This window comes from Crinia signifera, chromosome 9 (assembly GCF_055691185.1).
Source record: "Crinia signifera chromosome 9, ASM5569118v1, whole genome shotgun sequence".
In the NCBI taxonomy this organism is placed as follows: domain Eukaryota; kingdom Metazoa; phylum Chordata; class Amphibia; order Anura; family Myobatrachidae; genus Crinia; species Crinia signifera.
Window position 1 is genome coordinate 65,539,282 of NC_139225.1, and position 27,607 is coordinate 65,566,888.

At 45.9% G+C, this 27,607-nt stretch overlaps 1 protein-coding gene and 2 pseudogenes across 1 annotated transcript; all 3 read left to right on the forward strand.

Moving 5' to 3' along the window:
* The first annotated feature begins 15,748 nt into the window (after positions 1–15,748).
* LOC146039966 (U2 spliceosomal RNA) lies at positions 15,749–15,855 on the forward strand (annotated as a pseudogene).
* Positions 15,856–16,421: 566 nt separating this feature from the next.
* Positions 16,422–17,912, forward strand: LOC146036862 (uncharacterized). The gene is made up of 2 exons (XM_083160718.1): positions 16,422–17,409; positions 17,620–17,912. The coding sequence occupies exons 1-2, from the start codon at positions 16,422–16,424 to the stop codon at positions 17,910–17,912; spliced, it is 1,281 nt and encodes a 426-aa protein (XP_083016844.1).
* Positions 17,913–24,103: 6,191 nt separating this feature from the next.
* On the forward strand, positions 24,104–24,240 carry LOC146039990 (U2 spliceosomal RNA; annotated as a pseudogene).
* Positions 24,241–27,607: the final 3,367 nt, after the last annotated feature.

Below are 27,607 nucleotides of genomic sequence, written 5' to 3' on the forward strand. Positions count from 1 at the left end.
AAACTGATTGTAAGCATGTACTGTGATTGGGACTTCTTGTGCAGTAAATAGGGGAAACATTTCTATCCCCTCCATTTTAGGGTCCAGGTATTTCTCTTTTAACATTTCATAAACTTTGTAACTGTCTTTCCCATCGAAAAAACTGACATCATACATGCCCTGGTTAGGAAAATCTTGGATACAAAAAATAGTACTTATCTCCACTCCTGCCAGCTCCACCAAAACTTCCCTCACGAGATGATAAAGTCCACAGTCTTTCCTCCATCTTTCTTGCACGAAAAAACGGATTGAATTCTTCAGTCCAGGTGTTCCAGCCATAACGCTTCAAAATTCCTGCGGTGTTGATACCTCCTCAGCGTAGTAGATCCCACAGAAAAGTTTCCCAACCTCACAACCTCAGCCCAGGCCAAAAGGCTGCGAAGCCCAGACAATTTGTCAAGAATGTTCTTGTTATCAACCATCTCTGACTGGTTTTGTAGGTTTTCAATTAGACTAGGGTGAGGAAGGACCTAAATAAGTTATGGAGAGCAAATAAATGCCTTATGCAAATTAGTTTGGAAATTAGACCATGTGATTGGTTGATGCAATTCTCATTAGGGATGACCATCGATGTTTATAAAACATCGATAGATTATGGTCGATGTTCATAGTTTTGACATCGATGGGGGAGAACCAGATGGTTTCCCACCATCAATGTCAAGCTAAAACGAAAAGATTTGTTGTGCTATCTCCTGGGACATGGAGCATAGCCCCGCCCCCCTGTTCTGATTGGCCCACGGTCCAGTCAGTCAAATACAATGGATGACCACCTATATGTAACAACATCAATGGCAAAAGCAACAATGGCCATCACTAACACTTATTCAAAACAATCCATTCCGATTGGTTTATGTACTATCAGTCAACAGTTTTCTATTTTACTACTTTAGCTGGGACCATCATGCAATAGTCTTCAACCAGCAAGACTATCAGTCATGAATGTTCTTGTCACCCACCATCTTTGGCTAGTTTTGTAGGTTTTTAATAAGACTAGGGTGAAGAAAGACCTAAGTAAGTTATGGAGAACAAATAAATCCCTTATGCAAATTAGTTTAGAAATTAGACCATCTGATTGGTTGATGCAATTCTCATTAGGGATGGCCATCGATGTTTATAAAACATATATAGGTTATGGTCAATGTTCAATAGTTTTGACATTGATGGGGGAGAACCAGATGGTTTCACACCACCAATATCAAGCTCAAACTACTAGTTTTGTTTTGCTATTTCCTGGGACATGGAGCATAGCTCCACCCACGACACAAGTGAAGCCCCACCCCCATATTCTTATTGGCCCACAGGCCAGTCAGTCAAATACAATGGATTACCACCGATATGCAACAACATCGATGGCAAGTCAACAGTTTTCTATTTCACTAATTTTTATGGGACCATCATACAACAATCTTCAACCAACAAACCAATTGGTCAAGAACATTCTTGTTATCAACCAACTTTGGCTGGTTTTGTAGGTTTTCAATTAGACTTGTGTGAGGAAGGACCTAAATCAGTTATGGAGAGCAAATAAATTCCATATGCAAATTAGTTTGGAAATTAGACCATGTGATTGGTTGATGCAAGTCTCATTAGGGATGACCATCAATGTTTATAAAACATCGATATATTATGGTCGATGTTCATAGTTTTGACATCGATGGGGGAGAACCAGATGGTTTCCCACCATCAATGTCAAGCTAAAACGAAAAGATTTGTTGAGCTATCTCCTGGGACATGGAGCATAGCTCCACTCCCTAAATCCTGTGAAGCCCCGCCCCTGTGTTCTGATTGGCCCACGGTCCAGTCAGTCAAATACAATGGATGACCACCTATATGTAACAATATTGATGGCAAAGGCAACAACAGCCATCACTAACACTAATTCAAAACAATCCATTCCGATTGGTTTATATACTGTCAGTCAACATGTTTCTATTTGACTACTTTTGATGGTACCATCATGCAATAGTCTTCAACCAACAAGCCAATTGGTCAAGAATGTTCTTGTTATCAACAACCTTTGGCTAGTTTTGTAGGTTTTCAATTAGACTAGGGTGAGGAAGGACCTAAGTAAGTTATGGAGAGCAAATAAATTCCTTATGCAAATTATTTTTGAAATGAGACCATCTGATTGGTTAATGCGATTCTCATTAAGGATGACCATCGATGTTTATAAAACATCGATGGATTACGGTCGATGTTCATAGTTTTGACATCGATGGGGGAGAACCAGATGGTTTCCCACCTTCAATGTCAAGCTAAAACGAAAAGATTTGTTGTGCTATTTCCTGAGACATGGAGCATAGCCCCGCCCCCAATCAATCAAATAGAATCAATGTCCAGTTGCACATTTTCCATCGATGGCAAAGGCAACAATGGCCATCACCAACACTCATTCAAAACAATTCATTCCAATTGGTTTATGTACTGTCAGTCAACAGTTTTCTATTTTACTACTTTAGCTGGGACCATCATGCAATAGTCTTGAACCAGCAAGACAATCAGTCATGAATGTTCTTGTCACTCACCATCTTTGGCTAGTTTTGTAGGTTTTCAATAAGACTAGAGTGAGGAAAAACCTAAGTAAGTTATGGAGAGCAAATAAAGCCCTTATGCAAATTAGTTTAGAAATTAGACCATCTGATTGGTCGATGCAATTCTCATTAGGGATGGCCATCGGCCATCGATGTTTATAAAACATCTATAGGTTATGGTCGATGTTCAATAGTTTTGACATCGATGGGGGAGAACCAGATGGATTCACACCATCAATGTCAAGCTCAAACTACTAGTTTTGCTATTTCCTGGGACACAGAGCATAGCTCCACCCATGACACCAGTGAAGCCCCGCCCCCTTATTCTGATTGACCCACAGGTCAGTCAGTCAAATACAATGGATGACCACCGATACATAACAACATCAATGGCAAGTCAACAGTTTTCTATTTTACTAATTTTGATGGGACCATCATACAACAGTCTTCAACCATAAAAACCAATTGGTCAAAAACATTCTTGTTATCAACCATCTTTGGCTGGTTTTGTAAGTTTTCAATTTGACTAGGGTGAGGAAGGACCGAAATAAATTATGGAGAGCAAATAAATTCCTTATGCAAATTAGTTTGGAAATTAGACCATGTGATTGGTTGATGCAATTCTCATTAGGGATGACCATCAATGTTTATAAAACATCAATATATTATTGTCGATGTTCATAGTTTTTACATCGATGGGGGAGAACCAGATGGTTTCCCACCATCAATGTCAAGCTAAAACGAAAAGATTTGTTGTGCTATCTCCTGGGACATGGAGCATAGCTCCACCCACAAAGCCCCGCCCCCATGTTCTGATTGGCCCACCATCCAGTCAGTCAAATACAATGGATGACCACCGATATGTAACAACATCGATGGCAAGTCAACAGTTTTCTATTTTACTACTTTTGAAGGGACCATCATACAACAGTCTTCAACCAACAACCCAATTGGTCAAGAAAATTCTTGTTATCAACCACCTTTGGCTGGTTTTGTAGGTTTTCAATTAGACTAGGGTGAGGAAGGACCTAAATAAGTTATGGAGAGCAAATAAATTCCTTATGCAAATTAGTTTTGAAATTAGACCATGTTGATGCAATTCTCATTAGGGATGACCATCGATGTTTATAAAACATCGATATATTATGGTCGATGTTCATAGTTTTTACATCGATTGGGGAGAACCAGATGGTTTCCCACCATCAATGGCAAGCTAAAACGAAAAGATTTGTTGTGCTATCTCCTGGGACATGGAGCATAGCTCCACCCCCTGAAACCTGTGAAGCCCCGCCCCTGTGTTCTGATTGATCCACGGTCCAGTCAGTCAAATACAATGGATGACCTCCTATATGTAACAACATCGATGGCAAAGGCAACAATGGCCATCACTAACACTCATTCAAAACAATCCATTCCGATTGGTTTATTTACAGTCAGCCAACAGTTTTCTATTTTATTACTTTAGCTGGGACCATCATGCGATAGTCTTCAACCAGCAAGACAATCAGTCATGAATGTTCTTGTTGCCCCACCCCCACTCCCACCCCCACATTCTGATTGGCCCACAGGCCAGTCAGTTAAATACAATGGATGACCACCGATATGTAACAACATCAATGGCAAGTCAACAGTTTTCTATTTTACTACTTTTGATGGGACCATCATACAACAGTCTACAACCAACAAACCAATTGGTCAAGAACATTCTTGTTATCAACCATCTTTGGCTAATTTTGTGGATTTTCAATAAGACTAGGGTGAGAAATGACCTAAATAAGTTATGGAGAGCAAATAAATCCCTTATGCAAATTAGTTTAGAAATTAGACCATCTGATTGGTTGATGCAATTATCATTAGGGATAGCCATCGGCAATCGATGTTTATAAAACATCTATAGGTTATGGTCGATGTTCAATAGTTTTGACATCGATGGGGAAGAACCAGATGGTTTCACACCATCAATGTCAAGCTCAAACTACTAGTTTTTTTTTGCTATTTCATGGGACACGGAGCATAGCTGAACCCACGACACCAGTGAAGCCCCGCCCCCATATTCTGATTGGCCCACAGGCCAGTCCATCTAATACAATGGATGACCACCGATACATAACAACATCAATGGCAAGTCAACAGTTTTCTATTTTACTACTTTTGATGGGACCATCATACAACAGTCTTCAACCAACAAACCAATTGGTTAAGAACATTCTTGTTATCAACCATCTTTGGCTGGTTTTCAATTAGAGTAGGGTGAGGAAGGACCTAAATAAGTTATGTAGAGCAAATAAATGCCTTATGCAAATTCGTTTGGAAATTAGACCATGTGATTGGTTGATGCAATTCTCATTAGGGATGACCATCGATGTTTATAAAACATCGATAGATTATGGTCGATGTTCATAGTTTTGACATCGATGGGGGAGAACCAGATGGTTTCCCACCATCAATGTCAAGCTAAAACGAAAAGATTTGTTGTGCTATCTCCTGGGACATTGAATATAGCCCCGCCCCCGTGTTCTGATTGGCCCACGGTCCAGTCAGTCAAATACAATGGATGACCACCGATATGTAACAACATCGATGGCAAAGGCAACAATGGCCATCACTAACACTCATTCAAAACAATCCATTCCATTTGGTTTATGTACTGTCAGTCAACGGTTTTCTATTTTACTACTTTAGCTGGGACCATCATGGGATAGTCTTCAACCAGCAAGACAATCACTCATGAATGTTCTTGTCACCCACCATATTTGGCTAGTTCTGTAGCTTTTCAATAAGACTAGGGTGAGGAAAGACCTAAGTAAGTTATGTAGAGCAAATAAAGCCCTTATGCAAATTAGATTAGAAATTAGACCATCTGATTGGTTGATGCAATTCTCATTAGGTAAGGCCATCGGCCATCGATGTTTATAAAACATCTATAGGTTATGGTCGATGGGGGAGAACCAGATGGATTCACACCATCAATGTCAAGCTCAAACTACTAGTTTTGTTTTGCTAGTTCCTGGGACACTGAGCATAGCTCCACTTACGACACCAGTGAAGCCCCGCCCCCATATTCTGATTGGCTCACAGGCCAGTCAGTAAAATATAATGGATGACCACCAATATGTAACAACATCGATGGCAAGTCAACAGTTTTCTATTTTACTACTTTTGATGGGACCATCATACAACAGTCTTCAACCAACAACCCAATTGGTCAAGAACATTCTTGTTATCAACCATCTTTGGCTGGTTTTGTAGGTTTTCAATTAGACTAGGGTGAGGAAGGACCTAAATAAGTTATGGAGAGCAAATAAATTCCTTATGCAAATTAGTTTGGAAATTAGACCATGTGATTGGTTGATGCAATTCTCATTAGGGATGACCATCGATGTTTATAAAACATCGATATATTATGGTCGATGTTCATAGTTTTTACATCGATGGGGGAGAACCAGATGGTTTCCCACCATCAATGTCATTCTAAAACGAAAAGATTTGTTGTGCTATCTCCTGGGACATGGAGCATAGCTCCACCCCCTGAAACCTGTGAAGCCCCGCCCCCGTGTTCTGATTGGTCCACGGTCCAGTCAGTCAAATACAATGGATGACCTCCTATATGTAACAACATCGATGGCAAAGGCAACAATGGCCATCACTAACACTCATTCAAAACAATCCATTCCGATTGGTTTATGTACAGTCAGCCAACAGTTTTCTATTTTATTACTTTAGCTGGGACCATCATGCGATAGTCTTCAACCAGCAAGACAATCAGTCATGAATGTTCTTGTCACCCACCATCTTTGGCTAGTTCTGTAGCTTTTCAATAAGACTAGGGTGAGGAAAGACCTAAGTAAGTTATGGAGAGCAAATAAAGCCCTTATGCAAATTAGTTTAGAAATTAGACCATCTGATTGGTTGATGCAATTCTCATTAGGTAAGGCCATCGGCCATCGATGTTTATAAAACATCTTTAGGTTATGGTCGATGTTCAATAGTTTTGACATCGATGGGGAAGAACCAGATGGTTTCACACCATCAATGTCAAGCTCAAACTACTAGTTTTGTTTTGCTATTTCCTGGGACACAGAGCATAGCTCCACCCATGACACCAGTGAAGCCCCACCCCCTTATTCTGATTGACCCACAGGTCAGTCAGTCAAATACAATGGATGACCACCGATACATAACAACATCGATGGTAAGTCAACAGTTTTCTATTTTACTACTTTTGATGGGACCATCATACAACAGTCTTCAACCAACAAACCAATTGGTCAAGAACATTCTTGCTATCAACCATCTTTGGCTAATTTTGTGGATTTTCAATAAGACTAGGGTGAGAAATGACCTAAGTCAGTTATGGAGAGCAAATAAATCCCTTATGCAAATTAGTTTAGAAATTAGACCATCTGATTGGTTGATGCAATTTTCATTAGGGATCGCCATCGGCAATCGATGTTTATAAAACATCTATAGGTTATGGTCGATGTTCAATAGTTTTGACATCGATGGGGAAGAACCAGATGGTTTCACACCATCAATGTCAAGCTCAAACTACTAGTTTTGTTTTGCTATTTCATGGGACATGGAGCATAGCTCCACCCACGACACCAGTGAAGCCCCGCCCCCGTGTTCTGATTGGCCCACCATCCAGTCAGTCAAATACAATGGATGACCACCTATATGTAACAACATCGATGGCAAAGGCAACAATGGCAACAATGGCCATCACTAACACTCATTCAAAACAATCCATTCCAATTGGTTTATGTACTGTCATTCAACAGTTTTCTATTTTACTACTTTAGCTGGGACCATCATGGGACAGTCTTCAACAAGCAAGACTCATGAATATTCTTGTCACCCACCATATTTGGCTGGTTTTGTAGCTTCAATAAGACTAGGGTGAGGAAAGACCTAAGTAAGTTATGGAGAGCAAATAAAGCCCTTATGCAAATTAGTTTAGAAATTAGACCATCTGATTGGTTGATGCAATTCTCATTAGGTAAGGCCTACGATGTTTATAAAACATCTATAGGTTATGGTCGATGTTCAATAGTTTTGACATCGATGGGGGAGAACCAGATGGATTCACACCATCAATGTCAAGCTCAAACTACTAGTTTTGTTTTGCTAGTTCCTGGGACACTGAGCATAGCTCCACTTACGACACCAGTGAAGCCCCGCCCCCATATTCTGATTGGCCCATAGGCAAGTCAGTCAAATACAATGGATGACCACCGATATGTAACAACATCGATGGCAAGTCAACAGTTTTCTATTTTACTACTTTTGATGGGACCATCATACAACAGTCTTCAACCAACAACCCAATTGGTCAAGAACATTCTTGTTATCAACCATCTTTGGCTGGTTTTGTAGGTTCTCAATTAGACTAGGGTGAGGAAGGACCTAAATAAGTTATGGAGAGCAAATAAATTCCTTATGCAAATTAGTTTGGAAATTAGACCATGTGATTGGTTGATGCAATTCTCATTAGGGATGACCATCGATGTTTATAAAACATCGATATATTATGGTCGATGTTCATAGTTTTTACATCGATGGGGGAGAACCAGATGGTTTCCCACCATCAATGTCATTCTAAAACGAAAAGATTTGTTGTGCTATCTCCTGGGACATGGAGCATAGCTCCACCCCCTGAAACCTGTGAAGCCCCGCCCCCGTGTTCTGATTGGTCCACGGTCCAGTCAGTCAAATACAATGGATGACCTCCTATATGTAACAACATCGATGGCAAAGGCAACAATGGCCATCACTAACACTCATTCAAAACAATCCATTCCGATTGGTTTATGTACAGTCAGCCAACAGTTTTCTATTTTATTACTTTAGCTGGGACCATCATGCGATAGTCTTCAACCAGCAAGACAATCAGTCATGAATGTTCTTGTCACCCACCATCTTTGGCTAGTTCTGTAGCTTTTCAATAAGACTAGGGTGAGGAAAGACCTAAGTAAGTTATGGAGAGCAAATAAAGCCCTTATGCAAATTAGTTTAGAAATTAGACCATCTGATTGGTTGATGCAATTCTCATTAGGTAAGGCCATCGGCCATCGATGTTTATAAAACATCTTTAGGTTATGGTCGATGTTCAATAGTTTTGACATCGATGGGGAAGAACCAGATGGTTTCACACCATCAATGTCAAGCTCAAACTACTAGTTTTGTTTTGCTATTTCCTGGGACACAGAGCATAGCTCCACCCATGACACCAGTGAAGCCCCACCCCCTTATTCTGATTGACCCACAGGTCAGTCAGTCAAATACAATGGATGACCACCGATACATAACAACATCGATGGTAAGTCAACAGTTTTCTATTTTACTACTTTTGATGGGACCATCATACAACAGTCTTCAACCAACAAACCAATTGGTCAAGAACATTCTTGCTATCAACCATCTTTGGCTAATTTTGTGGATTTTCAATAAGACTAGGGTGAGAAATGACCTAAGTCAGTTATGGAGAGCAAATAAATCCCTTATGCAAATTAGTTTAGAAATTAGACCATCTGATTGGTTGATGCAATTTTCATTAGGGATCGCCATCGGCAATCGATGTTTATAAAACATCTATAGGTTATGGTCGATGTTCAATAGTTTTGACATCGATGGGGAAGAACCAGATGGTTTCACACCATCAATGTCAAGCTCAAACTACTAGTTTTGTTTTGCTATTTCATGGGACATGGAGCATAGCTCCACCCACGACACCAGTGAAGCCCCGCCCCCGTGTTCTGATTGGCCCACCATCCAGTCAGTCAAATACAATGGATGACCACCTATATGTAACAACATCGATGGCAAAGGCAACAATGGCAACAATGGCCATCACTAACACTCATTCAAAACAATCCATTCCAATTGGTTTATGTACTGTCATTCAACAGTTTTCTATTTTACTACTTTAGCTGGGACCATCATGTGACAGTCTTCAACAAGCAAGACTCATGAATATTCTTGTCACCCACCATATTTGGCTGGTTTTGTAGCTTCAATAAGACTAGGGTGAGGAAAGACCTAAGTAAGTTATGGAGAGCAAATAAAGCCCTTATGCAAATTAGTTTAGAAATTAGACCATCTGATTGGTTGATGCAATTCTCATTAGGTAAGGCCTACGATGTTTATAAAACATCTATAGGTTATGGTCGATGTTCAATAGTTTTGACATCGATGGGGGAGAACCAGATGGATTCACACCATCAATGTCAAGCTCAAACTACTAGTTTTGTTTTGCTAGTTCCTGGGACACTGAGCATAGCTCCACTTACGACACCAGTGAAGCCCCGCCCCCATATTCTGATTGGCCCATAGGCAAGTCAGTCAAATACAATGGATGACCACCGATATGTAACAACATCGATGGCAAGTCAACAGTTTTCTATTTTACTACTTTTGATGGGACCATCATACAACAGTCTTCAACCAACAACCCAATTGGTCAAGAACATTCTTGTTATCAACCATCTTTGGCTGGTTTTGTAGGTTCTCAATTAGACTAGGGTGAGGAAGGACCTAAATAAGTTATGGAGAGCAAATAAATTCCTTATGCAAATTAGTTTGGAAATTAGACCATGTGATTGGTTGATGCATTTCTCATTAGGGATGACCATCGATGTTTATAAAACATCGATATATTATGGTCGATGTTCATAGTTTTTACATCGATGGGGGAGAACCAGATGGTTTCCCACCATCAATGTCATTCTAAAACGAAAAGATTTGTTGTGCTATCTCCTGGGACATGGAGCATAGCTCCACCCCCTGAAACCTGTGAAGCCCCGCCCCCGTGTTCTGATTGGTCCACGGTCCAGTCAGTCAAATACAATGGATGACCTCCTATATGTAACAACATCGATGGCAAAGGCAACAATGGCCATCACTAACACTCATTCAAAACAATCCATTCCGATTGGTTTATGTACAGTCAGCCAACAGTTTTCTATTTTATTACTTTAGCTGGGACCATCATGCGATAGTCTTCAACCAGCAAGACAATCAGTCATGAATGTTCTTGTCACCCACCATCTTTGGCTAGTTCTGTAGCTTTTCAATAAGACTAGGGTGAGGAAAGACCTAAGTAAGTTATGGAGAGCAAATAAAGCCCTTATGCAAATTAGTTTAGAAATTAGACCATCTGATTGGTTGATGCAATTCTCATTAGGTAAGGCCATCGGCCATCGATGTTTATAAAACATCTTTAGGTTATGGTCGATGTTCAATAGTTTTGACATCGATGGGGAAGAACCAGATGGTTTCACACCATCAATGTCAAGCTCAAACTACTAGTTTTGTTTTGCTATTTCCTGGGACACAGAGCATAGCTCCACCCATGACACCAGTGAAGCCCCACCCCCTTATTCTGATTGACCCACAGGTCAGTCAGTCAAATACAATGGATGACCACCGATACATAACAACATCGATGGTAAGTCAACAGTTTTCTATTTTACTACTTTTGATGGGACCATCATACAACAGTCTTCAACCAACAAACCAATTGGTCAAGAACATTCTTGCTATCAACCATCTTTGGCTGGTTTTGTAGGTTCTCAATTAGACTAGGGTGAGGAAGGACCTAAATAAGTTATGGAGAGCAAATAAATTCCTTATGCAAATTAGTTTGGAAATTAGACCATGTGATTGGTTGATGCAATTCTCATTAGGGATGACCATCGATGTTTATAAAACATCGATATATTATGGTCGATGTTCATAGTTTTTACATCGATGGGGGAGAACCAGATGGTTTCCCACCATCAATGTCATTCTAAAACGAAAAGATTTGTTGTGCTATCTCCTGGGACATGGAGCATAGCTCCACCCCCTGAAACCTGTGAAGCCCCGCCCCCGTGTTCTGATTGGTCCACGGTCCAGTCAGTCAAATACAATGGATGACCTCCTATATTTAACAACATCGATGGCAAAGGCAACAATGGCCATCACTAACACTCATTCAAAACAATCCATTCCAATTGGTTTATGTACAGTCAGCCAACAGTTTTCTATTTTATTACTTTAGCTGGGACCATCATGCGACAGTCTTCAACCAGCAAGACAATCAGTCATGAATGTTCTTATCACCCACCATCTTTGGCTAGTTTTGTAGGTTTTCAATAAGACTAGGGTGAGGAAAGAACTAAGTAAGTTATGGAGAGCAAATAAAGCCCTTATGCAAATTAGTTTAGAAATTAGACCATCTGATTGGTTGATGCAATTCTCATTAGGTAAGGCCATCGGCCATCGATGTTTATAAAACATCTATAGGTTATGGTCGATGTTCAATAGTTTTGACATCGATGGGGGAGAACCAGATGGTTTCACACCATCAATGTCAAGCTCAAACTACTAGTTTTGTTTTGCTAGTTCCTGGGACACTGAGCATAGCTCCACTTACGACACCAGTGAAGCCCCACCCCCATATTCTGATTGGCCCACAGGCCAGTCAGTCAAATACAATGGATGACCACCTATATGTAACAACATCGATGGCAAAGGCAACAATGGCCATCACTAACACTCATTTAAAACAATCTATTCCAATTGTTTTATGTACTGTCAGTCAACAGTTTTCTATTTTACTACTTTAGATGGGACCATAATGCGATAGTCTTCAACCAGCAAGACAATCAGTCTTGAATGTTCTTGTCACCCACCATCTTTGGCTAGTTTTGTAGGTTTTCAATAAGACTAGGGTGAGGAAAGACCTAAGTAAGTTATGGAGAGCAAATAAAGCCCTTATGCAAATTAGTTTAGAAATTAGACCATCTGATTGGTTGATGCAATTCTCATTAGGGATGGCCATCGGCCATCGATGTTTATAAAACATCTATAGGTTATGGTCGATGTTCAATAGTTTTGACATCGATGGGGGAGAACCAGTTGGTTTCACACCATCAATGTCAAGCTCAAACTACTAGTTTTGTTTTGCTATTTCCTGGGACACTGAGCATAGCTCCACTTACGACACCAGTGAAGCCCCGCCCCCATATTCTTATTGGCCCACAGGCCAGTCAGTCAAATACAATGGATAAACACTAAAATGCAACAACATTGATGGCAAGTCAACAGTTTTCTATTTCACTAATTTTGATGAGACCATCATACAAAAATCTTCAACCAACAAACCAATTGGTCAAGAACATTCTTATTATCAACCAACTTTGGCTGGTTTTGTAGGTTTTCAATTAGACTAGGCTGAGGAAGGACCTAAATCAGTTATGGAGAGCAAATAAATTCCATATGCAAATTAGTTTGGAAATTAGACCATGTGATTGGTTGATGCAATTCTCATTAGGGATGACCATCAATGTTTATAAAACATCGATATATTATGGTCGATGTTCATAGTTTTGACATCGATGGGGGAGGACCAGATGGTTTCCCACCATCAATGTCAAGCTAAAACAAAAAGATTTGTTGTGCTATCTCCTGGGACATGGAGTATAGCCCCGCCCCCGTGTTCTGATTGGCCCATGGTCCAGTCAGTCAGATACAATGGATGACCACCTATATGTAACAACATCAATGGCAAGTCAACAGTTTTCTATTTTACTACTTTTGATGGGACCATCATACAACAGTCTTCAGCCAACAAACCAATTGGTCAAGAACATTCTTGTTATCAACCATCTATAGCTGGTTTTCAATTAGACTAGGGTGAGCAAGGACCTAAATAAGTTATGGAGAGCAAATAAATTCCTTATGCAAATTTGTTTGAAAATTAGACCATGTGATTGGTTGATGCAATTCTCATTAGGGATGGCCATCGATGTTTATAAAACATCTATAGGTTATGGTCGATGTTCAATAGTTTTGACATCGATGGGGGAGAACGAGATGGTTTCACACCATCAATGTCAAGCTCAAACTACTAGTTTTGTTTTGCTATTTCCTGGGACACTGAGCATATCTCCACCCACGACACCAGTGAAGCCCCGCACCCATATTCTGATTGGCCCAAAGGCCAGTCCGTCAAATACAATGGATGACCACTGATATGTAACAACATCAATAGTTTTCTATTTTACTACTTTTGATGGGACCATCATACAACACTCTTCAACCAACAAACCAATTGGTCAAGAACATTCTTGTTATCAACCATCTTTGGCTGGTTTTGTAGGTTTTCAATTAGACTAGGGTGAGGAAGGACCTAAATAAGTTATGGAGAGCAAATAAATTCCTTATGCAAATTAGTTTGGAAATTAGACCATGTGATTGGTTGTAGCAATTCTCATTAGGAAAGACCATCGATGTTTATAAAACATCGATATATTATGGTCGATGTTCATAGTTTTTACATCGATGGGGGAGAACCAGATGGTTTCCCACCATCAATGTCAAGCTAAAACGAAAAGATTTGTTGTGCTATCTCCTGGGACATGGAGCATAGCTCCACCCACGACACCAGTGAAGCCCCGCCCGCATATTCTGATTGGCCCACAGGCCAGTCCGTCAAATACAATGGATGACCACCTATATGTAACAACATCGATGGCAAAGGCAACAATGGCCATCACTAACACTCATTCAAAACAATCCATTCCAATTGTTTTATGTACTGTCAGTCAACAGTTTTCTATTTTACTACTTTAGCTGGGACCATCATGCGATAGTCTTCAACCAGCAAGACAATCAATCATGAACGTTCTTGTCACTCACCATCTTTGACTAGTTTTGCGGGTTTTCAATAAGACTAGGGTGAGGAAAGACCTAAGTAACTTATGGAGAGCAAATAAAGCCCTTATGCAAATTAGTTTAGAAATTAGACCATCTGATTGGTTGATGCAATTCTCATTAGGGATTGCCATCGATGTTTAACATCTATAGGTTATGGTCGATGTTCAATAGTTTTGACATCGATGGGGGAGAACCAGTTGGTTTCACACCATCAATGTCAAGCTAAAACGAAAAGATTTTTTGTGCTATCTCCTGGGACATGGAGGATAGCTCCACCCCCTGAAACCTGTGAAGCCCCGCCCCCGTGTTCTGATTGGTCCACGGTCCAGTCAGTCAAATACAATGGATGTCCTCCTATATGTAACAACATCGATGGCAAAGGCAACAATGGCCATCACTAACACTCATTCAAAACAATCCATTCCAATTGGTTTATGTACAGTCAGTCAACAGTTTTCTATTTTATTGCTTTAGCTGGGACCATCAAGCGATAGTCTTCAACCAGCAAGACAATCAGTCATGAATGTTCTTGTCACCCACCATCTTTGGCTAGTTTTGTAAGTTTTCAATAAGACTAGGATAAGGAAAGAACTAAGTAAGTTATGGAGAGCAAATAAAGCCCTTATGCAAATTAGTTTAGAAATTAGACCATCTGATTCGTTGATGCAATTCTCAATAGGTAATGCCATCGGCCATCGATGTTTATAAAACATCTATAGGTTATGGTCGATGTTCAATAGTTTTGACATCGATGGGGGAGAACCAGATGGTTTCACACCATCAATGTCAAGCTCAAACTACTAGTTTTGTTTTGCTATTTCCTGGGACACGGAGCATAGCTACACCCACGACACCAAAATTTCCAAAATTATTTGCATAAGGAATTTTTTTGCTCTCCATAACTTATTTAGGTCCTTCCTCACCTTAGTCCAATTGAAAACCTACAAAACCAGCCAAAGATGTTTGATAACAAGATTGTTCTTGACCAATTGGTTTGTTGGTTGAAGACTGTTGTATGATGGTCCCATCAAAATTAGTAAAATAGAAAATTGTTGACTTGCCATCAATGTTGTTACATATCGGTGGTAATCCGTTGTATTTGATTGACTGGCCTGTGGGTAAAACAGCATATGGGGGCGGGGCTTCACTGGTGTCGTGGGTGGAGCTATGCTCCGTGTCCCAGGAAATAGCAAAGCAAAACAAAACTAGTAGTTTGAGCTTGACATTGATGTCAAAACTATTGAACATCGACCATAACCTATAGATGTTTTATAAACATCGATGGCTGATGGCCATCCCTAATGAGAATTGCATCAACCAATCAGATGGTCTAATTTCTAAACTAATTTGCATAAGGCTTTATTTGCTCTCCATAACTTACTTAGGTCTTTCCTCATTCTAGTCTTATTGAAAACCAACAAAACTAGCCAAAGATGGTGGGTGACAAGAACATTCATGACTGATTGTCTTGCTGGTTGAAGACTTCTCGGCCTTTTGGCTAAGATCAAGTGTAGTATCTGTTCTTATCAGTTTATTCTGAGAGTCAGCTCTGCTCCTTGTTTCTTGGACCGACAACGGTCCTTCTCAGGGCTACCGCTGCCAGGCCGAGAAGAGCGAATTGAGCGAAGACGTCGCTGAAGAGGGAGAAGCCGGAGAAGACTGAGGGTCAGACTTGCTCTGCTCTGCCCTCCGAAGCGACTGCCGACCCCTCCCCCTCTCGACGCCGAGGAAGAAGCTCCGCCCCTGACTGCGAGGAGAAGAGGATTTCGCCTGAAGAGGAGATCAACGCACCCTAGCCACCTGGGAGAGGCAGACTTTTTTGCTCTGCCCTCTCGAAGCCTTGCAGCACTCCCGAGCTGCCTAGGAGGGTCAGACTTTTCTGCTCTGCCCTCTGAAGCCTCCACCGCTCCGGAGCCGCCGCCGAGGGTCAGACTTTCTGCTCTGCCCTCCGAAGCTCTGCAACGCTCCCCAGCCTCCGTGGAGGGTTAGACTTGCTTTGCTCTGCCCTCTGAAGCCGTGCATCGCTCTCTAGCCTCCTTGGAGGGTTAGACTTGTGTTGCTCTGCCCTCTGAAGCGACCCCTTCATCTCCTCCTTTCGACGCCGGAGGAGACCCTTTGCCCCGACTTCAGCTGCCCCGAGAAACCGGAAGGATGGCCACAGCTGCTCCAGCCCTGGTGCCGGCCTCAGCCTCCACTCCGGCCCTCCTCGCTGGGAGGAAGAAGCCCGGGAAGAAGGGTAAGTCACCGGCCGAAGGTCCGACCGTCTCGGCTGGCCCCTGCTCCACTGCCCCTTCTACGACACCACCAACGGTGCCCGACCAGGACCATTCCAAAGGCCTCCCAGCCCTGGAGCCCTGGATGAGGCAGACCGTGGTGTTGAAATTTAAGGAGTCGGATGGACAGGTGCCGGACATGTCGATCGACACCTTCGGCAAGAAGATGGTTCTCGACCAGGGATTCACGAAGGCTGAAACACTCAGCATTCAGAATTACCTGAAGGGGATCTTCTACCTCACCTTCACCTCCATTGCCATCTGTAAGAGGTACTGGGAGGCAGTGAAAGCGGCGAGACCCGAATCCCCTCTCTCTCGCTTTGTGGGCAACTGCCCTATCCAAAGGGAGGAGAGGCGGGTGACGGTTTCAATGCGCAGCCCTCACACGCCAGCCGGAGACATTGCCACATTTCTGGGCCGATTCTGCACGGTTGTGAGGAACCCCACAAGGATCATGACCGATGATGGATTCTGGTCCACGAAGTGGGCAGTGATCGTCCGGCTGCACAAGGACACCTCGTGCCCAGAAGGAGTAAAGCACCTTCCACAGTGCTTCTCCCTGGGGGGAACAGCAGGACTTCTCCATTACTCTGACCAGCCGCGCAACTGCAGGAAGTGCAGCGGGAAGGATCACATGGCGAAAGACTGCAAGGTCCCGGCCTGCAAACATTGTCACATGGCTGGTCATGAGACAAAGGATTGCCCCACGAGGATGACCTGCCACCTGTGCGGCAACACGGAACACGTCTACCGGGACTGCCCCGACAGAGTGAGATCCTACGCCGCAGCAGTATCGGGTGTGGTAGCCCCTGCCAAGGTACCACCCAAGCCTGCACAGAGGAAGCAGACCCAGCAGAGACAAGGCGGTAAGAAACCTTCCCCTCCCCCCACCATCCCTAACCCTTCTCCCCTCCCTCCCACTGTGACAGCAACCCCCACCCCGGCTGTTCGCACCACCCCCCCTCCCTCACCCTCCCGACCTGTGATCAAACCAACCCTTCCTCCCACTACCCCCTCTATCCCACCCCCTGTCCCTCTCCTCTCCGAGGAAGAGTTTCCACCACTTGCCCCTGCAGGAAATGTACAACCGAGAAGGAAGAGGAAGGAGTTGGACAGCCCAGCTGCCGACCCAGAATCTTCTAAAAAAGCAGCAGTGGAATCGATCGAGCCAGTCCAGGGCTCCCTCACCCTCGAGGAGGAGATGGAGGCCTATGTAGAGGTCTTGGAGGAGAGCGGAGTACCTGAGCTCAACAGCCTGTGTGAGATCGACGAAATACTTGACTGCATCCAGACACCCCAACAAGGAGATCCGGCTGCAGATCCTGATGAAACGCCTCCCGATGGGAGTGGTAATGTAAACGTACAATGACCCTGCCTTTTCCTCTTAACAAATGGTAGCTTTTAATCTTTTTACCATTAATGTAAGGAGCGTTAAGGATAAGAACAGACGTCAATCTATTTTTACCTTTCTTGACACTCAGAAATGTGATGTGTATATGTTGCAGGAATGCTCTCTCCCTTTCTCCAGGTCCTATAGGCATCTGGCTCGGCAGTGGTCCCATGGTCCGTCCTACTGGTCCGGTGGAGGTGAGTGCAGGTCTGCAGGGGTAGCCATTCTTATCAGGGGTAGCCTCTTCACGTTGGATTCTGTTCAGGAGCTTGTCTGCGGCAGATTAATCGTCGTAGACGGCTCCTGGGCAGGCGAGCCCATCAGGCTTATCTGCGTGTATGCTTCACCTTTTAAGAATGAGCGTTTGGAATTATTCCAGACTCTGCGGACCCAGCTCGCCACCACCAGGGCTGTAGTGATGGCCGGGGACTTCAACTGCCCGATTGAAGGGGATGGACGAAGCACCTGCAACTCTGCGAAGCTGGACGTCACGTCCAATCTGCTCAGGGAAATGGTGGCCGAAGCATCACTGCGGGACGCTGTGGGCTCCATGGGGGCTGGCTCCGTGAATTTCACGTGGAGCCGCCCCGATGGCTCTGTGCGTTCCCGCATTGACTTTGTGTTCACCTCCCGGGCAGTGCAGCAGGTTAGGCATTCTATGGTTCCCTGCTTCTTCTCTGACCACAGGGCCATTCTCTTCCAAGGGGTTCTGGGCCATGGTTTTCCATCTGGCCCAGGCTCCTGGAAGTTGAACTGTGCCTTACTGGAAAGGGAGGAAGTACTGGCTGAGCTTAAGGATGCCTACATCACATGGAAGAATGACAAATGTTATTTTGACTGTATGTCTGATTGGTGGGAATATGCCAAATCTAACATCCGCAGTTTCTTTCAGGCTAAAGGGCGTATCCAGGCATGCGACCGTAAGAGGAACCTCAGAAAACTGCAGCGTGAGCTCCAGTCCCTGGTGGACCTCCAGCGGTGCGGCTGGGACGTGAAGGACGACCTGGACGAGACCAAAAAGAGCCTGAAAAGGCACTTTGAGGAGGAGTCCAGACGCATCGTCTTCCGTTCCAAGGTGGAGAATCTGGAGAAGGGTGAGACGTGTTCTTCATTCTTTTTCAGGAAACTCCACTCTGGCCATACGCCCCTGACAGAGCTGCGTGATGAGAATGGCATCCCCAGACAGGGGAAAGAGGGCGTGATGAAGGTCGTTCGCGACTACTACAGCGACCTCTACTCCCCTAAGACTACAGACACAGATGAGGCGGATAAGTTCCTGTCAGGTATCACTAACTCTATTGATCCTGCAGGTAAATCAGCCATGGACGCTCCCTTGGCGTTGGAGGAGGTGCTCTCTGCCGCTAAATCCTTTAGGCAGGGCAGGACTCCGGGCAGTGATGGTCTCCCAGCAGAGCTTTATGTTGCGCTGTGGGATCTCATTGGCCCGGACCTGCTCGAGCTGTACGAGGAGATGGTGGTGGAGGGCAAAATGCCTCCTTCGCTGAGGGAAGGAATGATCACGATCTTGTATAAGCGTAAGGGGGAGAGATGTGACCTGAAAAATTGGCGTCCCATCTCTCTTCTGAACGTGGACTACAAAATCCTCGCCAAGGTACTGGCCAACCGGCTGAAGGCTGTCATTGGGCAGATCGTTCATCCAGACCAAACCTGCGCCATTCCCGGCCGCAGAATCGCAGACAGCCTTGCCCTCCTCAGAGACATGGTCCATTACGTGAAAGACCGTAATGTGTGCACGGCCCTGATCAGTCTTGATCAGGAAAAGGCCTTTGACCGTGTCTCCCATGAGCTGATGGGCAAGGTACTGCGTAAATTTGGTCTCGGTGAGCTATTCTGTTCGTATGTTAACCTAATGTACCTTGACATTTACAGCTCGGTGTTGGTGAACGGCTGGAAGACTGACCCCTTCTCAGTTCTGTCTGGGGTCAGACAAGGCTGCCCTCTTTCACCTCTTCTTTTTGTTTGTGTTATAGAGCTCTTCGCTGTATCCATCAGGCAAAATCAAGAGATCAGAGGGATCACCGCACCGGGTCTAGACCACCCAGAGGCCAAGTGTTCGCTGTACATGGATGACGTCACTGTGTTCTGCGCAGACCAGAGATCGGTGACGGCCCTCGTCCAGACCTGCGAAAACTTCGGCCGTGCTTCAGGAGCAAGGGTCAACCTTGGGAAGTCAGAGGCTATGCTCTTCGGAAAGTGGCACCTGTCGTCCTCCACTCCATTCCCATTCACGGTAAAACCAGACCTCATCAAGATCCTTGGTGTCTGGTTCGGGGGAGATGGAGCGGCCCTGAAGTGCTGGGATGAAAGACTTGCGACAATGCGTCAAAAACTTGGATTGTGGAGTCTCAGAGACCTTACCATCGAAGGGAAAACACTTGTGCTGCGGAATGAGATTCTTCCTGTTCTTCAGTACACCGCCCAGGCCTGGCCACCTCTGGCGGCGATCTGCAAGGCCATCACACGGGCCGTTTTCCACTTCATCTGGGGCTCCAAAATGGACAGAGTCAAGCGGATTGTTATGTACAAAGATCCCCTCAAAGGTGGCAAAGGCATTCCAGACATTCCAACTATGCTGAGAGCCTTCTTTGCATGTAACTGTATCCGCAGAACTTTGATAGACAATTGTGCCGGCTCTGCGGGGAACTCCATGTCCCGCTTCTTCCTCCTACCAATGTGGAGGACCCTTAAATGGGACAAGTGGGACAGCTCCATCCCTTACAACTGGACTACTCCATGGTTCTACCTGGATGTGTCCAAGTTTGTGAGGGAGCACCAACTGGAGGGACTGAAACCCGACTTGTGGAAACCTAAAACTGTCCACAAGCTCATCAGAGCCAAAGACGTCATGGAACCGATTTCAGGGCTCCCTTCAGCAACTGCCAAGTTTGTCTGGGAGTATGTGGCCTCCAAAAGGCTCACAAATAGACACAAAGACTTGTCATGGATGGCCATTCAGGGGGGCTTACCTCACCGGTCATTCATGCACTCCCGAAACTTGTGTAGGTATAGACATTGTCCCTGGTGCTTTGTGCATGAAGAAACCTCCATGCACATCTTCTGGGACTGCACCTACGCACAGTTGTTGTTGGATGCCCTAGAGACTGAATTCAAGGACTCCGTGCCCAGGAACTGTCTTTCATACCTTTCGGTATTGTATGGACTATTCCCGGGCACCCACACGTATGGGGCGACCCAGGAAGCCTGGCGCCTTATAAACTGTGTTAAGGACGCTTTGTGGTTTGCCAGAAATCGACTCATATTGAGGAGGGAGAGAATGTCCATTCAGGACTGCCGCAGGCTGGTTCACAGCCTGCTCAGAGACTATTCCATTCGGGATAGCCCTGAGGAAGAAGAGGACTAAACCCCTTTTCTTCTGGTCCTTTCCCCTTGTTTGGACTGTTTTATAAGACTTTGGGACCGTGGCCCCTTCCCCCTCACTTCACAATGTCTGTTGTTTTGTTGATGTATTTCTATTTATTGCCCTCCCCTTATATATGTCTGTCTGGTCAATAAAGCTTCGGGCATGTGATTCCTCCTCCCCCACCCCCTACCCTCCACACCCATAGTCTTGTATACTGTTGTGTAAATGTTACCGTTAGAATGCATAGTGCATAGTATAGTCTATAGTGTGAGTTTATCTTGTACTGTATTTTATAATATGTACTATACTGTCTGCATGTGTACTGTGTTTTGGCTGTGCTGCGACACGGTATATGTGTGATATTTGTTATCGTCTGTTTTTTGCATTCTTTATGTACAATAAAGACCTGCTTTTTCAATCAAAAAAAAATCTGTTCTTATCAGTGGGTATGGACTGGCCTCTGGCAGAGAATAGAGAAAGGTGGGACTGAGTAGCTGCTCTGATGGGCGGAGGGTGTGGGACCCCTCTGTTTTTTCCCGGGAGCAGTGAAAAGTCTCACTAAGTATCTTCACCTCTGCCTTTGGTAGGAGGTGTTGTTTCCGTAAATCCACTGGTAAGAGGGGGGAGAAACACTGGGCCTAGTAGTTTGACTCTCCTGACGGGGTTTGTAGCCCCCGAAGGATGAGACAGCGAAAGGCTCAGTCTAGTATCCAATCCCAGGGAGCTGAGAAAAGCTGAGACCGAGTAGATTGGTCCAGGTTGGGTAAGCCACCAGCCTGGGCACAGCGAAAAGCTCAGCCTAGTATCTTAACCCTGGGTGCGGAGAAACACTGGGACTGAGTAGATTGCTCTTCCGAGGGGGGTGCAACCCCTAAGGGAGTCTTTCGAAAGGCTCAGTGGAGTACCCGTTCCCATGCCAGGGGCTGGAAAGTGCCTGCTGCTGAGACGGAGAAACACTTGGTTGGACGCTGGCTGGCTGCTTGGAGTCCGAGGCTGCACTGTGCCCCCGGGGAAACTCGGGGGTGCCGAACATGCACGGGTGATCCCAAAATCACCATGCACTAGTAAGCACTAGCACTGCGCACTTCCCCTCTAGGTTAGCGCTTCACGTCCTTACCTCGTCCTTTTGGATGGGGTAGGACAATTTTTCACACCCCCCACCCTGGCCTTCTGGCTAGGGTCTTCTTTATTATTTATTTCTTTTCCTTCTCACGTTCGTCACTTCACGTTTTCTGTTTTTTTTGTAGTTTGTCACGTTTTTTTGGGTTGTGTGGTCGTCCCTTACAGGCCTTCCATTTCCCCAATGTGCCGAAGCTCTCGCCTTTTGGGGAGAGCTTCGTGCCCCCCCGAGGACGACCCCGAGCCGCAAGGCGGAGGGAAGTCCACAGCGGGTCTCTCCAAACCACGGGGTGCGGAGGACCCACCGTCCTAACCCTTTCGGGGGTTGAGGAATGAGGGTCTCTCTAAGCTTCGGCGAAGAGGACCCACCGTTCCCTATTTTCCCCTCGTCGGCCTTATGGCTGAGAGGGGTTAGGGGAAAAACGGGGCCCGTCTCCTTCGGGAGATAAGCCCACTCGATCGCACGGCCGCTTTTGCACGTGTTTAGGCACAGCACTGGTGGTAGGGAGCACACCTCGGGCTCCTGAGTTTCTTCAAACTCAAACTATCGCATGATGGTCCCAGCTAAAGTAGTAAAATAGAAAACTGTTGACTGACAGTACATAAACCAATCAGAATGGATTGTTTTGAATGAGTGTTAGTGATGGCCATTATTGCCTTTGCCATCGATGTTGTTACACATAGGCTGTCATCCCTAGTATTTGACTGACTGGACCGTGGGCCAATCAGAACACGGGGGCGGGGCTTCACAGGTTTCAGGGGGTGGAGCTATGCTCCATGTCCCAGGAGATAGCACAACAAATCTTTTCGTTTTAGCTTGACATTGATGTTGGGAAACCATCTGGTTCTCCCCCATCGATGTAAAAACTATGAACATCGACCATAACCTATAGATGTTTTATAAACATCGATAGCTGATGGCCATCCCTAATGAGAATTGCATCAACCAATCAGATGGTCTAATTTCTAAACCAATTTGCATAAGGGCTTTATTTGCTCTCCATAACTTACTTAGGTCTTTCCTCACCCTAGTCTTATTGAAAACCAACAAAACTAGCCAAAGATGGTGGGTGACAAGAACATTCATGACTGATTGTCTTGCTGGTTGAAGACTATTGCATGATGGTCCCAGCTAAAGTAGTAAAATAGAAAACTGTTGACTGACAGTACATAAACCAATCAGAATGGATTGTTTTGAATGAGTGTTAGTGATGGCCATTATTGCCTTTGCCATCGATGTTGTTACACATAGGCTGTCATCCATTGTATTTGACTGACTGGACCGTGGGTCAATCAGAACACGGGGGCGGGGCTTCACAGGTTTCAGGTGGTGGAGCTATGCTCCATGTCCCAGGAGATAGCACAACAAATCTTTTCGTTTTAGCTTGACATTGATGGTGGGAAACCATCTGGATCTCCCCCATCGATGTAAAAACTATGAGCATTGATAATAATCTATCGATGTTTTACAAACATCGATGGTCATCCCTAATGAGAATTGTATCAACCAATCACATGGTCTAATTTCCAAACTAATTTGCATAAGGAATTTATTTGCTCTCCATAACTTATTTAGGTCCTTCCTCACCCTAGTCCAATTGAAAACCTACAAAACCAGCCAAAGATGGTTGATAACAAGAATGTTCTTGACCAATTGGTTTGTTGGTTGAAGACTTCTCGGCCTTTTGGCTAAGATCAAGTGTAGTATCTGTTCTTATCAGTTGGGTATGGACTGGCCTCTGGCAGAGAATAGAGAAAGGTTGGACTGAGTAGCTGCTCTGATGGGCGGAGGGTGTGGGACCCCTCTGTTTTTTCCCGGGAGCAGTGAAAAGTCTCACTGAGTATCTTCACCTCTGCCTTTGGTAGGAGGTGTTGTTTCCGTAAATCCACTGGTAAGAGGGGGGGAGAAACACTGGGCCTAGTAGTTTGACTCTCCTGACGGGGTTTGTAGCCCCCGAAGGATGAGCAGCGAAAGGCTCAGTCTAGTATCCAATCCCAGGGAGCGGAGAAAAGCTGAGACCGAGTAGATTGGTCCAGGTTGGGGCAGGTCCTCAGCCTGGGCACAGCGAAAAGCTCAGCCTAGTATCTTAACACTGGGACTGAGTAGATTGCTCTTCCGGAGGGGGTCTTTCGAAAAGCCCAGTGGAGTACCCATTCCCATGCCGGGGGCTGGAAAATGCCTGCTGGTGAGACAGAGAAAAGCTTGGTCGGACGCTGAAGGGTCGGCTGCCTGGAGCCCGAGGCTGCACTGTGCCCCCGGGGAAACTCGGGGGTGCCTGATTTGCACTGGTGATGTCCAGCACCATGCACTGAATGGCACACACACTGCGCACTTCCCTCTAGGTTAGGCTACACGTCCTTACCTCGTCCTTTTGGATGGGGTAGGACAATTTTTTACACCCCCACCCCACCCCGGCCTTCTGGCTAGGGCCTCTTTTATTTATTTCTTTGATTTGCACTTTTGAGCACTTCACGTTTTTCGTTAGTTTGTCGCGTTTTTTTGATTTGGGTAGTGCGGCTGTCCCTAACAGGCCTTCCGTTCCCCAAACGTGGCTGGGACTCTTCACCTTTTGGGGAGAGTCCCGGTCCCCTCGAGGGCAACCCCGAGCCGCAAGGCGGAGGGAAGCCTAAGCGGGTCTCTCCAAACCTTCGGGTGCGGAGGACCCACCGTCCAAAACCCTTCCGGGGGTGGAGGAAAAGCGGGTCTCTCTGAGCTTCGGCGAAGAGGACCCACCGATCCCTTTTTTCCCTTCCTCGGCCTTATGGTTGAGGGGGGTTAGGGGAACCATGGGGCCTTTCTCCTTTGGGAGAGGGCCCACACGTTCGTACGGCTGCCCCCTGTTTAGGCACAGCACTGGTGGTGGTGGGAGCACACCTCGGGCTCCCTGAGTTTCTTCAAACTCATCTGTTCTTATCAGTTTAATCTGAGAGGTAGCTCTGCTCCTTGTTTCTTTGACCGACAACGGTCCTTCTCAGGGCTACCGCTGCCAGGCCGAGAAGAGCGAATTGAGCGAAGACGTCGCTGAAGAGGGAGAAGACTGAGGGTCAGACTTGCTCTGCTCTGCCCTCCGAAGTGACTGCCGACCCCTCCACCTCTCGACGCCGAGGAAGAAGCTCCGCCCCCGACTGTGAGGAGAAGAGAATTTCACCTGAGGAGGGAGACTTGTTTGCTCTGCCCTCTCGAAGCCTTGCAGCACTCCCGAGCTGCCTAGGAGGGTCAGACTTTTCTGCTTTGCCCTCTGAAGCCTCCACCGCTCCGGAGCCGCCGCCGAGGGTCAGACTTTCTGCTCTGCCCTCCGAAGCTCTGCAACGCTCCCCAGCCTCCGTGGAGGGTTAGACTTGCTTTGCTCTGCCCTCTGAAGCCGTGCATCGCTCTCTAGCCTCCTTGGAGGGTTAGACTTGTGTTGCTCTGCCCTCTGAAGCGTCCCCTTCATCTCCTCCTCTCGTCGCCGGAGAAGACCCTTTGCCTCGACTTCAGGTGACCCGAGAAGCCGGAAGGATGGCCACCGCCTCCACATCGGCCCCCCTCGCTGGGAGGAAGCCCGGGAAGAAGGGTAAGTCACCGGCCGAATGTCCGACCAGATTGGCCGGCCCTAGCTCCACTGCCCCTTCTGTGACACCACCAACGGTGCCCGTCCAGGACCACTCCAAAAGCGTCCCAGCCCTGGAGCCCTGGATGAGGCAGACCGTGGTGATGAAGCTAAAGGAGGTAGATGGCCAGGTGCCGGACATGACGGTTGAGTACTTCGGCAAGAAGATGGTCCTGGAGCAAGGATTCTCTGCACCTGAAATGCTCAGCGTCCAGAGCTTCTTCAGAGGCATCTTCTACGCCACCTTTGCCTCCATCGCAATTTGCAAGAGGTATTGGGAAGCGGTGAAAGCGGCGAAGCCTGAGTCCCCTCTCTCTCGCTTTGTGGGCAACTGCCCTATCCAAAGAGAGGAGAGGCGGGTGACGGTTTCAATGCGAAGCCCACACACAAACATCAAGGACATCGTCACGTTTCTCAGCAGATCCTGCACCGTCATAAAGGACCCCACAAGGATCCTTTACGAGAATGGACTCTGGACTGGAAAGTGGTCGGTGATTGTCAGGCTGCACAAGGACACTTCGTGCCCAGATGGAGTCAAGCACCTCAGACTGTGCTTCTCCCTGGGGGGAACTGCAGGACTTATCCACTACGTGGACCAGCCACGCACTTGTCGTAAGTGTGATGGAAAGGACCACTTTGGGAAGGAATGCAAGGTCCTGGCTTGCAGGATTTGTCGACTGGCCGGTCACGAGACAAAGGACTGCCCCACGAAGAGAACCTGCAACCTGTGCGGCTCAGTGGATCATGTCTACAAGGACTGTCCAAGTAGAGCAAGATCCTACGCCGCAGCAGCATCGGGTGTGATCGTCCCTCCCAAGGTGCCACCCACACCGGTGCAAAGGAAGAAGGTTCCGCAAAAGCAAGGTGGTAAGAAACCTTCCCCCACCATTCCTAACCCCCCTCCCCTCCCTCCCTCCCTCTGTGACAGCTACTCCCATCCCGGCTGCTCGCACCACCCCTCCTCCCTCACCCTCCCGACCTGTGATCCAACCCACCCTTCTTCCCACCACCCCCTCTCGCCCCCTCCCTGTCCCTCTCCTCTCCGAGGAAGAGTTTCCACCACTTGCCCATGCAGGAAATGTACAGCCGAGAAGGAAGAGGAAGGAGTTAGACAGCCCAGCTGCTGACCCAGAATCTTCCAAGAAAGCGGCAGTCGAATCGGTCGAGCCAGACCAGGACTCCCTCACCCTCGAGGAGGAGATGGAGGCATATGCAGAGGTCTTCGAGGAGAGTGGGGTGCCTGAGCTTGATAGCCTCAACAACATCGACCAACTGCTCAACAACATCGAGACACCCCAGCAGGGAGATCCGGTGGCCAACCCAGAGGAAGCACCTCCCGATGGGAGTGGTAAAGTATACGTATCGCCACAGTAACCCTTTTTCTCTTAACAAATGGTAGCTTTTAACCTTTTTACCATTAATGTGAGGAGCATTAAGGATAAGAACAGACGTCAAACTATTCTTTCCTTCCTTGACATTCAGAAATGTGATGTGTATATGTTGCAGGAATGCTCTCTCCCTTTCTCCAGGTCCTACAGGCACCTGGCCCGGCAGTGGTCCCATGGTCCGTCCTACTGGTCCGG